Source organism: Pongo abelii, chromosome 5 (genome assembly GCF_028885655.2).
Source record: "Pongo abelii isolate AG06213 chromosome 5, NHGRI_mPonAbe1-v2.0_pri, whole genome shotgun sequence".
In the NCBI taxonomy this organism is placed as follows: Eukaryota; Metazoa; Chordata; class Mammalia; order Primates; family Hominidae; genus Pongo; species Pongo abelii.
This window is the reverse complement of record NC_071990.2, coordinates 25687963-25705190: the sequence shown is the minus strand read 5'-3', so window position 1 is coordinate 25705190 and position 17228 is coordinate 25687963. Positions and strand designations below refer to the sequence as shown.

The 17228-nt window shown below is 39.2% G+C and overlaps 1 protein-coding gene across 13 annotated transcripts in view; it reads right to left on the bottom strand.

Annotated features, from left to right (window-relative positions):
- Window positions 1-293: 293 nt before the first annotated feature.
- CARMIL1 (capping protein regulator and myosin 1 linker 1) overlaps window positions 294-17228 on the bottom strand; it is a 349638-nt gene continuing 332703 nt past the window's right edge. For 2 of the 13 annotated variants that reach the window (XM_054557000.2, XM_054557002.2), the window contains 5 exons: window positions 15940-16021; window positions 14557-14769; window positions 10653-10784; window positions 8090-8239; window positions 439-1508 (listed from right to left, as the gene is read on the bottom strand). In XM_054557000.2, the coding sequence (XP_054412975.2) occupies window positions 1372-1508; window positions 8090-8239; window positions 10653-10784; window positions 14557-14769; window positions 15940-16021 (714 nt within the window). In that variant the 3' untranslated portion in view covers window positions 439-1371. 13 annotated transcript variants of the gene reach the window in all.

Genomic DNA, 17228 nt, shown 5'->3' with positions numbered 1-17228 from the left:
TGGACTACATTATGGGCACTTACTTATAAGCCAGACACCTCAGCTGGGGAGAGGGCTAGTGGAGGATGATGAGAGAAATAGTCATGTCATGCCGACCCCACCTTCTATCATTCTTCTTTCCAATAGATAACCAAGCTTGCAACTCTTCAAATCATACTTCTTTGCTCACACTTGCATCTTTCATATGACCCTTATGCATGGTAATGGCAGGTGGATCAAACTCCTAATTCTATATTCTTCTGGTAAATTTCATCATTTTTCCCAAGGGTGAAAACAGGCAGTGGCATTAGTTATCTTTATTTCGTTATCTTTATTTCGAAGGTAATGGTTCCCAGATTGATTATCTGACAACATTGATTATTTTGGATTTTGGAAACAAAACCAAAGTTCACACCCTGAGCCAGTCCAAACTAAAAATGTAACTGGAGAAGGCCCAAATTCCACTTGTAAAATCATTTTATTGGTATAAATATACATATGAATAAAATACTTCCAGCCTGTAATGTAAGTGAATATTTGTGAAATGTCTTATAAAGAGTAGTATTTTGATTTTTACAGGTGTCAAAGTATTCTCTTAAAATCACACATTAAAAGCTAATATGCAGACAGAAATTAAAGGCCTTCAAAAACATGAATATTCATAAAACTTCATTCCAATCAACTATATACATTAATCTGGGCACATGGGTAAAATCAGCCGTGGGCCTCTCTCACTCTGTTCTTAGCTGTGCTCGTTGATGGTATGCAAAGGTCACCGACCAAGCTTTAAATGTACAATTCCACATCAGGAAGGAAGAAGTTCCCCATGGGAGAAGGTAAAAACCATAACCAAGATCTAATATATATAATCTATACAAATTATTAGTGTGCTCTGTTAATATAATTACAATGTGTAATTGCATACATCAAGAATAAATTGCTATATTGAGTCCTGTGCGGATTTGACACAGGTACACTCAGCAGTACTCCCAGATCTGCTGTGGTGTTACTTGTGTGAGTGTGTGTCCAGTTATTTCATTTATCTCCAAAAACTCATCTTGCAGGGCAATCTGTAGCTGCCTCAGATAAATTCAAGTAGGGCCCATGGGATAATTGCTGGCTTTCATTAAAGGCATATGAAGGAATGTTTAGAAATCAAATGCAAAGGGTTGGAGGAAGACCAAACAAATGTGCTTTGATTACCAAGAAATGGATCTGTTTCTATACAAAAAAAAAAAAAAAGGCAGGGGATGGGGGTGGGGGAGAAATAAAGAAAAAGAAGAGAATAAAGCGCCCAGAGAAGAATGCCTGGGAAGAAAAGATGTTGCCCTTGGTTCCTCTCTGATGGCTACCAAAGCACCCTGCACAGGAAGACTTCTGCGTGGGTGACCTTTACACAAAAATAAACTCTTTTTCTGCTTCTTCCCCAGAGTCACTAGATTTGCTGCCTTGATGGCCATCTTTACTGGAGGACCGTTGCTTTTGTTCTTGATACTCCTGGGCCTGCTGGCCCCAGCTTCTCCTTGAAACTGAAATAAAAAGGGAAGTCGCACAGTTTATTGACAAAGTAATATCAGTGGCCTGACTGATAACGGGCTGAGATGCAGCAGCCTTGAAGGTTTGGGGGAGGGGAGGGGGGCCAGGGTGAACTTTCTCAGAAACAAACTTGCTATTATGTTTAGAGACTCTAGACAGAAATGTAAAACAAACCAACAAAGCAGAAACAAAATGAGAAAACACACAAAAAACACAGTCTATGACAGGGTGAACCTCTCATAGATGTGGGCAAGAATCTGAGGTTAGGACCCCCGAGGAAAGGATGCTGGGGAAGCGGAGGGAGATGCCAGGAGGGAGGAGGACTTTGAAGCGGTTCTGCTCCAGGTGACCTCCTCAGTCGTAGCTGCCCCCTCACGCAGCAGAGAGAACAGGGCAGACAGAGCCTTGAGGAGATGCTGGGTGGACAGATGTCCCATTCGATGCCTTCTGCAGATGATTTGGGGCTTGTCATTCCTGCTTGTGGGACAGGATATCAGCAAAGGCCTCAGGAATCTTTGTCAGACCTTTCTGTGACTCAGAAAACCTCAGTTTCACCCTCTAGGAAATAAATACTTTAAAGTCTAGTGAAAAAGCATTAAATACTGCCTATGACACATTCAACCATTTTGGAATCACCCTCCAGGTAAAAGGATTACCACTATTGTTGCCTGCTCTGATTACACATAAATATGAAGAATCCACTGCGGCTTTATAAAGCAATGATAGGAGAATCATTACTGGAAGGGAGCCTCTGTTATGTGTTAGGCACTCTCTGTTTTATTATTGCTATTCCTCACAATTACCTTCTGTAAGGTAGGTTTTGTAAAACTTGAAACCAGGATTTAAACTAGATCTGTCTCTCCAAAACCTATGTTCTTTCCAACTAGAACATGGCTTCACTGCTATGATACCTTGGGAAAAGGTTTGGATGCTGTACTCCAGCATAGCTATTAAGGATTATTAAATACTATTCATCTTGTCTATTGTATAGACAGCTCTTGAGCTAAAAATACTAAACCCACACACTTCGTGCCAGCCTGAAGGAAGAGTACGGCTACCTCATCACTCGGAAGTTCCAATGATCTAACCAGGAACACACTGCATCAATCCTTTAAAAGCTATAGGATTCATTTGATGCTTCTAATCACTTGATGTTTGCATTCTGCTAAAAAAAAAAAAAAAAAAAAAAAACAACTCATCTTGCCAGGAGCTGGCTATTAAAATGTTGAACCCACTGAAGAGTGTTTCAGGAAGTGAAAGCTCATTAAACCTAATAGTCAAAATGCAAACCTAATAGAGTACTTCTCCTGCCAATACTGGTATTAGAGCCAGATTCTGGTATTTAGACAATAAAAATTTAAATCTTTAGTTAATGACATTAAATTGAAATAACTCAAAACTCTGAAAGGAAAAAAACCTTTCAAATCTGATAATAAAAGTAGTAATTTCTTAAATTGTGACTTCTTTTTGTCCAACAGATTCTCAAATCAGGGGAAGAAAGCAACAAACAAATATTATCATTGATTTCTATTATTTTTTCTTTTTAGAAACAGGGTCTTGCTCTGTCACCCAAACTGAAGTGCAACTTCTATTTTTAAGTTTGTGTTGGGTAAAAAAATTAAATGCACTTGTTTGGTCCTTTCAAAACTGTCAGTAAGCCAGGTTTGGAGAATGAAGGTGAATAAATGTCGATAAATATTTTGCTCTTTATCACAAAACCAATTTGACACTAATAGACAAAGAATCCTTTAATTACTAAGAACAAAAAAAAGTAGGGAAGACTTATATTATCTTCATCCTGAAAACATTTTACAATAAACCCAACCTCAAACTAGAGCATTTCTTGTGGTATCTGCTAGAAAATATTTTTCATCGTTTTAAAACCAAAATAAGTTGTTCCTCTATATTAAATGACTCAAAAATACACTACAGGTTCAAGGGAAGAAACAAATATAATACACTGCTCATTTGTCTTCAGAGCAAATATATTTGTTCTAATTCTTAGATTTAAAGGATAATCAAACTTTTCATTCTTCCCAATATTTTTGTTTCCTGGCAATCTTGGGTCTAACTCATGTTGTATGATAAGACATAAGAGTACTTTCTAAAAATGGAGAAATTCAAGAAACCAAAAATGTTTATGTCACAGATAAAAAATTGAGATAACCCTATAGACCAGGGTCATTACAATAGGCATGATTAAAATTCAAAGAAATCCAACATAGAAATCTTCCTGCAAAAAGTAGGTTGTCCTTCAGTCTCCACCTAAATGTTGATTCTTTTGAGTCACTGACACCAGGCTTCCAAATTCTCCAGGACTCAGGGGTTGTAGGAGGAAAAATAATATATTATTTCAAGAGGGCTGTCAAAGAATTTCACTATGGTGGCGACTTTATTTAGAAATTCATTCTAAATATATTTACCTCCATTGATTACACTCTACCAATTGTGAATGTGCATGTGATAATGAGACTAGTACCAGGCTGACATGTTCTTGGTATAGTAGGTAAGCACCATTCAAGAACAGGAAAACTAAGGCATAGTGAGATCAAGGACCTAAAGTTATGCAATTAATGTGATGAGTTTGAAGGTCAAAGCATTTGTTCCTCTAGTCTCCACCCTTATTAGTCCAGATCCCTAATGTGAACAACTTTGTAGGGCGAACGTTCTTTGTCATTTGTTTTCCAGCCCTTAAGGGAACATCTATTTGATTGCATGTAATTAAGATGTTGACTACAACTATATTGAAGTAGGTTTAGTCAGGCTTCTATTAAAAGATGGTCTAAATAGAATTATGTCTGTTTGAAACTTAAAACTCCAGAATGTATGTATGTATGTATGTATGTATGTATGTATGTATGTATGCATGCATGCATGCAAGCACTTACTCATTTATAGATACTGACTCTCACTCTGTTGTCCAGGCTGGAATTCAGTGGCACAGTCATAGCTCACTGTAGCCTCAGACTCCTGGGCTCAAGTGATCCTCCTGTCTCAGCTTCCAGAGTAGCGGACACTACAGGTGCACCTCCTTACCACACCCAGCTAATTTTTTATTTTTATTTTTGTACAGACAGGGTCTCATTTGTTGCCCAGGCTGGTCTCAAATTCCTGGCCTCAAGTGATCCTCCAGACTCAGCTTCCCAAAGTGCTGGGATTACAGATGTGAACCACTGTGCCTGGCTAGAATTTATTTTTAAAATATTTATAAGATTTAGACCTTTTACAAATTCAGACAGACCTCCTCTTAGGCAGCTTGAGTTAATGCTTGCTTTTATACAGGATGAAAAAAATCCAGTTGTTTCACAAACACTTCTTCAATGCAAGTATTTGTTAAGAGTGCTGGAGCATCTCTATGCGTGTGTCTATATACATATTTATCACTATTTTACATACTACTAAAGTAAATAGAAGATACTCAAGTAAATGAACAGGTAATTTATTCAACACAAACACTCCATGTATATGCACATCCTGTCTATAGTGGCAATAATTGGTGCAGAGAGGCTCGAACGTGAAATCTGTCATTCTTGAAGATGATTTGACATTGCATATATGTGATAATTTTAAAGCTTCTGAAACATGCATATAAATGCAGAATTAGAGAATCATATGAAAATCTGGTATTTTCTCCATTGAGAGCTCCACTGATATCCATATTTTCCAGGAGAAAAACACTATGATGACCTTAAAATAGTATTCAGTAGTTGGCCCTGATTTTTTATACTTTCTAGCAAGAGCCCAACATGCCAACCGTTAAATTTATCTTCAAGAACTCACTTAGGGGAAGCAGAACTTGAATCTGGTGGAAAAAGTAGAGCAGAGCACTGGCTTACAGACTGCAAGTCACAGCCAAGTATTTATTGGCTGTAGCTTGGATTATGGAAGAGGAAAGTGATATATAAAAGGAATCTTAGATGCCCTGTACAAACAGGAGCCATTACAATGCAGTCAAAGCCAAAATCAACTATTTTCTTCAAGAAAATAGGATATACTCTTACAAAAACATCACAACTTATAATTAAATGTAGAGAGGAAAAATATGAAATAAAAAATGTGCTTACAAATATTTCTAGTACAAGAAATTAAGCATTTTACCTGTCAAATCAATATAATAGCCACACAAAACATAATATTCATGATAAAAATATGCAGCATGCTTTGAGAACAATATTTGAGAACAATAGCCTCTGTTTGTTTCATGAATACATACTTTAGGAAAATAAGGCTGTTTTAGTGTAAACAAAGCTGCTCTTAAAAGACTTAAAAGAAAGTACAAGCAATTATTTAATAGAATTGATCTGCTAAATGTTATTTTTTTAACCAGGAACTATTCAGAAAGCAGACTGCTACGCAGTTCTCAAAGGTGAAGACAGTCAAGTGCTAGGAATCGGCACTAACAAAACAAAATTAAAATATTATGCATAAAATCACTTTAATTGAAGCTCTTATAAAAATTACTTCTTAATGCCTGTCATTATTTCAAGAAATCAAAGCAGAAAAATAAATACAAGATGGTCCTATTTAATTCCATCAAAATTTGACCAGCTCCTCACAATGAGAATTTTAAGCTAAAGAGGTCATGAATAAATCTGAGACATACAGAATCTCTTCTTGCTTTTCTATAATTTGGGTTATCTCTGTGTTTATTCTCTTTTTACTCTAACGCAAAGCCTCACTGGATGATCAATAGGCACTGGGCGGCAGGTAGCAGGGAGTGTCTCTTTTTGTGTTGTATAAAATGTTTTTAGTGGCCTCTTGAAGAAGGAACATTGCATTAATGGTGCTTTGTTAATAATCAAGTGATATAAGTCAATGAAAACAATAGTTCAAATGTAAAGCTCCAGAAACCAGAAACGTCTATGCGACCTTAGGTACGCTTAACAAAAGGGGCAATATAGAGACAGATTCTGGCCTAATAAATTCTCAAAGATAACTTGTCAGAAAATAAATGTCTTAGGTGTTCATTTATGTAACTTTTCTAGGACTGAAGATAGAGATTTTCTTGGCTATATGAGAGAAACTTTCTTGTAGAGAGGAGTCATTGTAACTATGTGTCTATAAACAAATCCACTACATAGGAAATTCTATAAAAGTAAAGGGTCAACTTAACTGGCTTTCTCTAGGGCAGGAGCTACCCAGCCCAAACAATGTTTTATTCTTACGTGTCCTGTAGACTTTGCTTTATGCTCTGAGAGGTATCTTTAACCCAGCCTGCCACCTAGCTAGTACATGCCGGAACCCCAAGCAAGTGAGCACATGTGGCTGAGCCCATGGCACTGGCTGAGAAGGCAGGCTCCAAATGTTGTCCCTGGCAGGCAGTTGGTAGATGTTTTTTTGTTTTAAAACCTATATCAAGGAAAATTCTCAAAGAGAACAGTTCCCACTTCAGGTATCATAACTCATTGGGCTGTTAAGCTGTGAAGTGTATCATAAGAAGTTTATTATCAATAGTAAAGTGTGAAAATTCAAGAATGGCTTATCCCTTTGCAATAAAGAGAAGGTATCCCTATAATAAGGTCACTCCCATTAACTTGTATTCTGAAATGCTTTCTTGGGAGGGCATGGTGTTACAGCCTGAATGCTGGGCCACACCTGATCCCTGGGAGCCTAAATACATGCATCTATTAACCCCTGATACGGTTTCACAGGAAGAAAAGAGCCTCATTCCAAGAGCAGAAGTCCTTTAAAGAAATCTCACATATCAGAATATGTTATATTCCTTACAGATACTAAGATTTCCTTTAACGGATTTTTGAAGTCATGTTTATAAAAAGTTAATATATTAACCCGGGAAGAGATGAGTACTTTAGGCACAAAAAAGACATTTTTTTCTCTGAGTCAGCAATACTTGTCCTTCAATTTCCCATTGGAGGGCAAAGCTGATTTGAAATCTGTCTCCTTTTTGTCTCTTGGGATTGTTCTCACCTGAACAGAACATTACAGAATTTACTACAGGGCCAAATGAAAGACAGAAGTCAGACAGTAACTCCTAAAAAATGGAATAAATTGTTCCTAATGGTTGACAAGTTAAATGGTACTTTTTCTTTCTTACTAAAGGGTGATAAAATGATAAAGGGTGAAAGATCATGTGCATGACCCAACGTCTGCATTGAGTCAGTGATTTTTTATTGATCCTTTCCTGAAAGAGTGTAAGATATTAGGCCAATATTCTCTAAGGATATAAACTCTGTCATTCTAAGAATCTCTGATCCAACCACAGTTGAAACCTAACAGGAGAGTAAAGATATAAAGGAAGAGAATAGGAAGCCTAACCCCAATTATAAAAATAAACTTGCATGATCACAAAAATTTGAAAGGACAAGTCACCAAAGTAACTTGATCTTCCTCATAAGAATTTCTAATTTTAGATTTTTAAGTCAATATTTTTTTTTTGCCCCAAATAAAAGGACCATCCTGTTGAGATTTAGAAAAAAACAAAAACAAAAACCTCTCTTGTATGACTAATCCCTGACCCAGTCCCACGATAGAATTTACTCAATTACAGTTTGTTTTTGTTAGTGCCAGTTCATAAGCTTCGGGTCAGTGAGGGATGATAATCGAAGGCTCTAACCATTTGTTGGCTGTGACTTCCTGTGCCCAATTGCATTCACTTCCTCTTCTGCAATGGTGGAGTACAGTTTTGAAGATCTTTTCCCTCTACTGGAAGGCTTGCCACTGTCATGATCTGAATGTCTTTTGTAATAATCTCCTCTTTGCACTACTGAGGAAAAGGGATTTATTTTACCCTTTATATTATTAGCACATACATCAATATGTTGACATTAATATTTAAAAATATAAATATTAAAATTAAATATCAGCTTACCCACCCCACTTAGGATTCAAGGAACCTACAGTGTTGGTCCTGGGCAGATATACATCATTATCTACAGAATTCAACAGCCAACATTATGGAAATGTCGTGCAAAATGAGGTGAGCTGCAAGTCTGCCCCAAAAAGGTATTAACAAAAAGGCTCCAGTATTACCATTTTGATTCCACGATGGATTAATGAAAATCACATTCACTATGGAATAATCCAGAAGAATCATAGCAATTTACCTGTTTCAGAAATTAGTTGGGCATGCTAGTCCAAAGGGAGGCAAAGAACAGGGAAATGAAGTAATCAGCATGAATAATAGATAAGAAAACAGAAATGAGCACAATATGGACAGTTTATAAAGAAAAAGATAGGACTCACAAGTGGCTGCCATTTCTGGGCAACCTTAGCAGACAAGCTGATAAAATCAAAATCTTACCACCTCAGACATTTACAGACTGTTGCCAGACTTCATGTACATTTTCAGTCCAATTTCAATACCAAGTGATAACATCAGGATGATGTCTATGATTAACTTATTCTGGATCCCAGATGGGAAACTCATGGTCTCCACAGCTCAGCCATCCCTACCGTCTGACTGGAAAGAAGGGAGCGTGAGCCATTCCTAAGATTTGCTACTTGGGGAGGGAGAAGGATGAGGAAGGGAATCAAACATCTACCCCTAAAGCTCTAAAACATTTAAGGAGCAACATGTTCTATTTCTAACTTCCTGGGGAAAGAACACTCAACTTTTCCATGGCAGCTAAGAGCCTGCAGTGGTATCCAGTACCCGACTTTGCTAACTAGAGAGGCTCCATGATCTATATTTGTACTTGTGAGGCTGGTAGGTTACTCTAGGCCTTGTTTTGATCATCTATAGGCATCTAGAAAACACCATTTTCCAGAAATGTTAAAACAATGATTTTTGTATTCAACCTTCTGATCTTTTTTCTTCTATTTTTGTAAATCTTTCAATATTTCAATTGCTTCAGACAAGATAGATGACCATTCCTACTTAGCACTACCATCCCTTCCTCACCTTTCTTTTTCTCTCCAACTGAACTCTTCGGGCATTTTCAACGCTTCCTTAAAAGTAAAGATGTAAAGTCAGCAGTTGCAGAAAGGATGGAAAATTAGGGTAGGAATGGGAGAGGCACTTGGTGGTGAGAACTGGACTGTCAGAGAATACTTGCGGGCTCAAGTCTCTCTGAGATGGCATCACCAAAGGTCCTTCCTTTTACACCAAGTCTTCCAAAGGCTTCAGTTATAATGCTGAACCCTGTATTTATTTACCTCATGTAAAATGACTATAGATACCAGCTACTTTTCAAAAGCTTTAGTTTGTCTATTTGACAGAAGTGGTTTAGCAGCTTTGGTCTGAACCCAACCATCTTTTATTTATAGCGAATAAGTGAGTGAAGCTTCTACCCAACAAATAAATCTGTAGGATGGAGATAAGAAAGCAGGCAGTGTTATTGTTTTTATTAGATTTCCAAGCCACAAAGACAGTACTCAGTAACACTTTCTATTAACTTCAACCCAATACTATTATTAATAAAAGAAAATAGGCCAATGTAGGAAGGGAACAGAGACAGAGAGATCAAAGGTTGTAAAGCATTAAAAAAATCTAAAATAAAACACAGCAACTCCAAACCACATTGAGAGCCTTCTGGGTGTAGACGCCTTGTGTGGCTCTAGAATTTCCTTATAGGTGGGGCTCAGAGATGGCATTGACACTATACTTTACGTAGGACAGAACCCCAAAGTCAATCACACATTTAAAAGAAATGGCATGGGTGCTGAAGCCACAACCATGCCTCACCTTTGATAATAACTGGTAACAGCTCAGTCTGATTTGGGAAGAAAGCATTCTCGTCACAGGATTAGCTTGCTGTGCTTCTACCTCAGCAAATTAGAAGGAAGAAACTGGTGCAAAGTCGCCCTGAGAATGTCCATGTCTGCACCACACTTCTGAGAGTAAGGAACATCTGACCTTGTGACTAAGCGAGCACAGTGAGCTACAAGGTGGCTCAGGTCCATGCTGGAAGTCAGTTCAGAAGCATCTAGAAATTACTCTTGAAAATAAGTTAGACCTTTGTGTCTCAGCTGCTTTTTGCATATGTCATTAAGATCCAATGTCATCAATCATGCTGAATCAAGTTTCTGAACTAAGAAACTACTCCATTTCCAAAAATTTAACCCAAGGAATGTTGACTTTAACAAACTCTAAGATATTAGGAAAGTCCGGGATGAGTTCCTTTATTTTGAAATGTCCCTCCTTGGGGAGAGCTAACCCAGAGAAAAGAAATCCTTACCTTCCTGTGAAAATGTCCTGGGGCTGGGCTGGGGGCTACTCTGGCCATCTCTCTCTTTGTCTGAAGGAACTTTTTTCAGGACAGGTGGAAGAAGGGCAACTTTCGGGCTAGATGGAGAGTCTGGAATGTCATCTAAGGAGACACAAACACGTGAATCAAACTGTTTCACAAACTGGATTCCAAGAACATAAAGCCTGGTAAATCTATATTTATAAATAAGACATTTAAAAAAATAAAGCATCATAGAATTTTTCTGGCCAAAAATTAGTTTTGTGTTTTTGCTCAGTGAAGTAACATCCACAAACAAAAGGGAAGAACAATGAATACTTATAAAAAGTTAATATCTGCACAAATATGAATCTATCCTGTAGATCAAGAATTTCAATGCACAGATATTTGAAAATTAGACTGTATGTGAACCACATGTTCCTTCTGACTTAAACACAAAGGCTGTTTGGTTTTCATAAAACATGTAACATTTATAAGACACTGCCTTTACCTGTTGTCAAACTCAGTACAAGGGTCACTATACATATGTATGTATGTGTATGCATGCATGCATGCATATATGTAGGTCACTAACAATAATTTGGAATCACAGTCTTTTAGAACCAGAAAAGACTTTGGGCACTGGACAAATGAAGAGATTAAAAACGAAAAAGATGACAAAATAGCTAGGACTAGAATTCTTTTCTCTTTTTTTTTTTTTTTTTGAGACAGAGTCTTGCTCTGTTGCCCAGGCTGGAGTGCAGTGGTGCGATCCCGGCTCACTGCAACCTCCGTCTCCTGGGTCCAAGCAATTCTCCTGCCTCAGCCTCCCAAGTAGCTGGGATTACAGGCGCGTGCCACCATGCCAGGCTAATTTTTTGTATTTTTAGTAGAGACGGGGTTTCACTGTGTTAGCCAGGATGGTCTCGATCTCCTGACCTCGTGATCCACCCGCCTTGGCCTCCCAAAGTGTTGGGATTACAGGTGTGAGCCACCACACCTGGCCAATTCTAGTCTCTTAATTCAAAAACCAGGGCTGCTTCACCCTAATTGAAAGAATCTACCACAAGCTTGTCCAACCCATGGCCCACAGGATTGGACAAGCATGCAGCCCAGGATGGCTTTGAATGCAGCCCAACACAAACTTGTAAACTTTCTTAAAACATTACAAGATTGTTTTGCTTTAAAAAAAAAAAAAAAAAAAGTAATCAGCTATTGTTAGTGTCAGCATATCTTGTGTATGTCCCAAGACAATTCTTCTTCCAATGTGGCCCAGGGAAGCCAAAAGACTGGACACCCCTGACTACTGGATCATTCTTCTTCCTTTGCTGTTACCAGCAAGGTGGTTCTTAAGTTGGTGTGTGAGTGTCTGTGCACATAGAAGACAATCTACAGCCACGTTCTCTTCAGTCTTAAACTTCTAGTTGCCTACTTGCTTAACCAAAATAAGCAGGGATGTGATAAGACATATGAAGAAAACACTATCTACCTTCACAATCTGTCAGAGCTGTGGTGGAGAGGAAATGAGATGGTGTATTTGAAAATGCCTGCTGAATTCCCAAGCTCTATAAAAACATGGGTTTATTAACATAATTCTTGATATACTAAGTGCTATGAAATAAATGAACACGTTTAGTAAATAAACAAAATAAAACTTCTTGCAACAGAATATTGGGAATTCAGCTAGTTTTATATTCAGCATTAGAAACTGGGGAGTGGTCCCCCTTTATCCACATGGGATACAATCCAAGACCTCCAGTGGATGCCTGAAACCATGGATAGTACTGAAACCTACATAAGCTGTGTTTTTTCCTATACACACACACCTATAATAAAGCTTAATGTATAAATTAGGCACAGTAAGAGATTAACACTAAAACCCAATAATAGAATAATTATAACAATATACTATAATAAAAATTATCTGAATGTGGTCTCTCTCTCTAAATATCTGCACCATGAATAACTGAGACTGTAAAAAGCAAAACCTTGGATAAGAGGGGCCTACTGTACTCTACAAACTAGGTTACTCTACAAACTAGATTCATTTTATAAGAACTGTTTCTTTATTGCAGACTAGAGACACACCCAGCTGATGACAATGTTAGGAGCAAGCCTCCTTTTGAGTACTTATTTGCTTTGCTTTCTATTAAAATTTTTTTCCATTTTCTTTGCCTCCATTCTCTCTACTCCTTCTACATGAAGACATTGTGTATGGACCAAGAAATTTTTTGTGTTCCCCATCATAGACTTTGGTTTGGGAAAAAGTTTGAGTAGAATTAGGAAGTCCTAAGGGGTTTGTTTCAAGGCTTAGTTCCTTGAGGTAAAGCCAGTACACCACTTTCTTTGTGGCTTCTCTTTGGAGACAGTTCACTGGTTTTCTCAAGGGACCAATGGGCTATGAAGACCAGGGACCATCCAAGCTGGCCACTCGGGAAATGAAAAAAAATACATGAGGGAACATGGGAAAGAACCACAAGTGGAAGAAGTTTGGACACACAGGATTCTACCTTTTTGCTCATTCTACCCAAATCATCTGCACATTGATAAATTATTAGGATGAGCTGCGCATCCTACTTTACAATATACATGTCCATGGGGGAGAGGTCAATAGAAACAGTTACCACGACAGTTGGTGGAGTCAGAACATCTGGCGGCTACACAGACACACCAGCTGTGTGACTTGGCAAACTCAGTATCTCTGTGCTTCATATTTCTCATCTGTAAATGGAGCAGTGATGAGGATATTGAGAGTTCATCAAAAAGCACTTACTACAGTGCCAAGGACACAGCTAAGTGCTCAAAGATTAGCCATGATGATGATCTGACTATCTATTTTTATCCCTGTTTGACTAATTTTTGTGGGAGAACAAGGGGAAGAGGTGAAGAATTGATGTAACTTTCATTATATTACCTACCCTACTTTTGCATATGTTTGAAAATTCTTATAATGCTAAGTTAAATTAAAAAAAAAAACCTAATGTGTGTGTGTGGTTTTTTTTGTGTGTTTTCTTGTTTGTTTGTTTGTTTTGTTTTTTTGAGATAGGGTGATAGGGTCTTGTCACTCAGGCTGGAGTGCAGTGGTGTGGTCACAGTGTGATCACAGCCTAAATTCCTAGGCTCAAGTGATCCTCCCACCTCAGCCTCCCAAGTAGCAGGGACTACAGGTGTGCACTACCACACCCGGCCTTATTTTGTGCAGGAGAGAATAAGGTGAAGACCAATCCATTTCTAATATTTTTAAGTTTCTTCTATCATTAGATTTTCTAAACTAATAGCAAACTTTTTTGTAAAGGGCCCAAGAGTAAATATTTTACACTTTGCAGACCATATGGCCCTGTTGCAAGTATACCACTCTGCCACTGTAGCGCAGCCACAGCCGCAGATGACACCAATACAAAAATAGTATGGCTGTGTCCACTAAAACTATTCACAAAAACAGGCCCATTGTTTGCCAAGTCTTGTTCTAAACCCTTGCTATATCATAGAACATGGCATAAAAACCAAAGAGCTTGTGCTTTCCCCATTTGTAGCCTTCCTCCTTAAATTGCTGCTTTTCAAAATGTCTGAACACCCTGGAGACAAATATTAGAAAGCCAAGCCGAGCACTACAGATGGGTCAACATGACAAAAGACTGATTTCTCTGTCTTGCCTACAAACTAACCTGTACCCCTGAAAGCAAGGACAGTCTCAGAGTCCCCAACTCTCACACATGGTGGGCCTCAGCATTAAATAAAAGAATCCCTCAGCTCTCATCACTTTCACAGCTTTGCACAGGTTTCTTGTGATCCCCTCCTGCAGAAGCCGCTGTACCTCGCTCACCAGCTGCCCCTGAAACCACCTGCAGAGTCTGATCCAGCTGGCTCTGGGAAGCCACCTGGTCACAATGCAACTACCTAACTGCAAAACTCTTACCAGGCCGTGAGGCGGTTCTTGGTTTCTGCAGGATGACAGGCCGTGCTGCCAGGCTGGGTTTGGGGGACTGCAGCAGGGGCTTCGGGCTCGTAGGTGTGCTGGATGAGCTCCGAGACCTGGAGCCTGCTTCCGCTTTGGGTTCTGCTTTGGTATTCTTTTCTGGTGTTCCCAAAGCAAAGCGGTTCTCTGGAAGACCTGGGTGCAGTTTAGGCACTAAGATGAAAAAGGCCACTTTAAAAATCAAAGGTCAAAGAAGCCAATAACTTGAAGCTAGAAGTCTGGTACAAACTGCTATAATCATCTGCCATCGTTTCTCATCATGGATGTTTTAAGAGTATTTTAAGAATATGCTGTTCTAGCATGTTTTAAAATCAAAACATGCTGGAGGAACAGTGACGTTCTTTGTAGAAAGGCAATAAACTTTTTGGTTCTTTTCTGATCACCCCTGACTATTCCAGCGATGACAAGCTTTTACATTTAATAGTGTACAGTGCCGTAATCACATACAAGGAAAACAGTGGTTCTTCATGCATTTGAAATACTCGGGTCTTTCTCAAATCTGGCACAAGGTACAGGTATAACCAAATGTAAGTGCCTTGGTTCTGGACAACAAGCAGTTAGGGCTCTGGCTGCAGGTTCTGAGTGAGGAGGGTGATGCTGATGGCTGCAATCTCATGTTTAGTGAGAACAGCTCCAGAAATGTCATCTCATCCCCCACCTCCATCCATACTGCTGCCTTAATTTAACAAGACAACTGGCAAAAATAAGCCCATAAAATGTGATTTATCATCCAACTCTTACTGCACCAAGATACTGTAGCTATGCATAAGAATCTCAAGTAGCAAAATGAGGATTCTATCACACAGTTAACACATTACTCTCCAGTTTTCATCTAAGGTATTTTCTTATTTTATTAAACCTAAAAAGTCAGAGGGACAAGGGATATTGGATTTCATGCATATTGAAGCTGCAAGGGAAGCATATTGTTCATACCAAACAAGACAGCCACCCATCTTCCATATGTCATGCATGGCTTATTCTTAAATACATCAGCCATGATCCTGTACGCTGCCCCCACCCCCAACTTTGCCAAAATGCTCAAAGTTCAGGAGTTTGCAATGAAAAAATAGTCAGAATTTCCTCCCTTTGGGAAATCAAAAAGTGCCCTGTCCAGGCACAATGCTACAGTAGGGCAGGATGCGCCCCAGGGGAAGGTAAGGCAGGTGAAGGGATGTGGTCTTTCAGGTGATAGCTGAGAATACACAACAAAGAGATTGGTTCTTGCCCCTGCATTTAAATTTTTCTTCTGTCAGTCACATGTGACTCCTGCAATCAGAAGGTAAGCGCTTTTCCTAAGGGGGTGATGGCAATGGCCTGACTTACCTGCCCCACCTCCATCCAACCGTTCTATGCTGCTCAAGGCTGGGCTGGAAGAATCCTGGGATACGGCATCATTCTCAAGCTTCTAAAAAATTCAAGCACCATCCCCCCAAAAAGTGCACATTTATTTAATGCAAAAGTGAAAAAACAATGCAGATAATAAATCACAGCAAAGAAGGGCTCTTTAACTCAGCTGCTGTTACAGCGACTGTGCCTGACCTGTCTCCATAGGCTCTCCGGCTGGGACAAAGCTGTGAGAAACACATTCTATTCTGTGTTTACGGTCAGGGCTCTGGGGTCCAAAGTGTGGCCGGTTTGGTTCCTCGGAAGGCTCCTCACAGGTGAGAGGTGCATGGGGCCAGGGAAAGTCAGTGGGCTTGGTGACCTTTACTGTTTTTCTTGTTGAACATCTATGCAGGCTCCGCAGCCTCTGATGCTTTATGCGATGAGGGCCCTTACATGCTAGAAATGTACAGAATCTGCTCTAGGTTTGGTTTCCAAAAATCTAGTTTTGGCTGGGTGCAGTGGCTCATGCCTGTAATCTATCTCAGCACTTTGGGAAACTGAGATGGGAGAATTGTTTGAGGTCACGAGTTTGAGACCAGCCTAGGCAATATAGTGTGACCCCCCATCTCTGCAAAAAAATAGAAAAATTAGCCAGGCATGATGGCATGCATTTGAAGTCCCAGCTACTCAGAAGGCTGAGGCAGGAGGATCACCTGACCAACCCCAGGAGTTCGAAGCTGCAGTGAACTATAAGCGCACCAATGCACTCCAGACTGGGTGACAGAGCAAGACCTTATCTATTAAAATATATATATATATAATTTTCAAAGCAGCAGAAACCTTTCCAACCTCAATAATAATATAGGTGAAAGGGGTCCTGAAAGAGGCAGGGTCTTCCCTTTGAGGTAGAACCACAGGACACAGATCTATTATTCAGGAGGCAAATACAGATAAATAGGACTGAATAAATTTTTTAAAAATTTGCAGGTGGGAGGAATTAGTGATGGTGAAGATGGTGATGATGGGGAAAGTAAAACACCACTGTCTTGGGGTAGGAGTGGAAAGTTTAGAAAGTCTACACTAGACTGAGGCATTTAGATACAAAAAAAAAAAAGATATACAAAGCAAAGTCTGGTGTTTACTTCATAATATCTAAGAATTACATTGACAAAGATGGTCCACATCTACTGCCTGTCTAACAAGCAAAAACAAGGTGGACCAGTAGACCAGGAGGCATGAGGATTCCCAAGGCAGTCTGACCTTCAGACTGCTGGTTCCTGCTCATC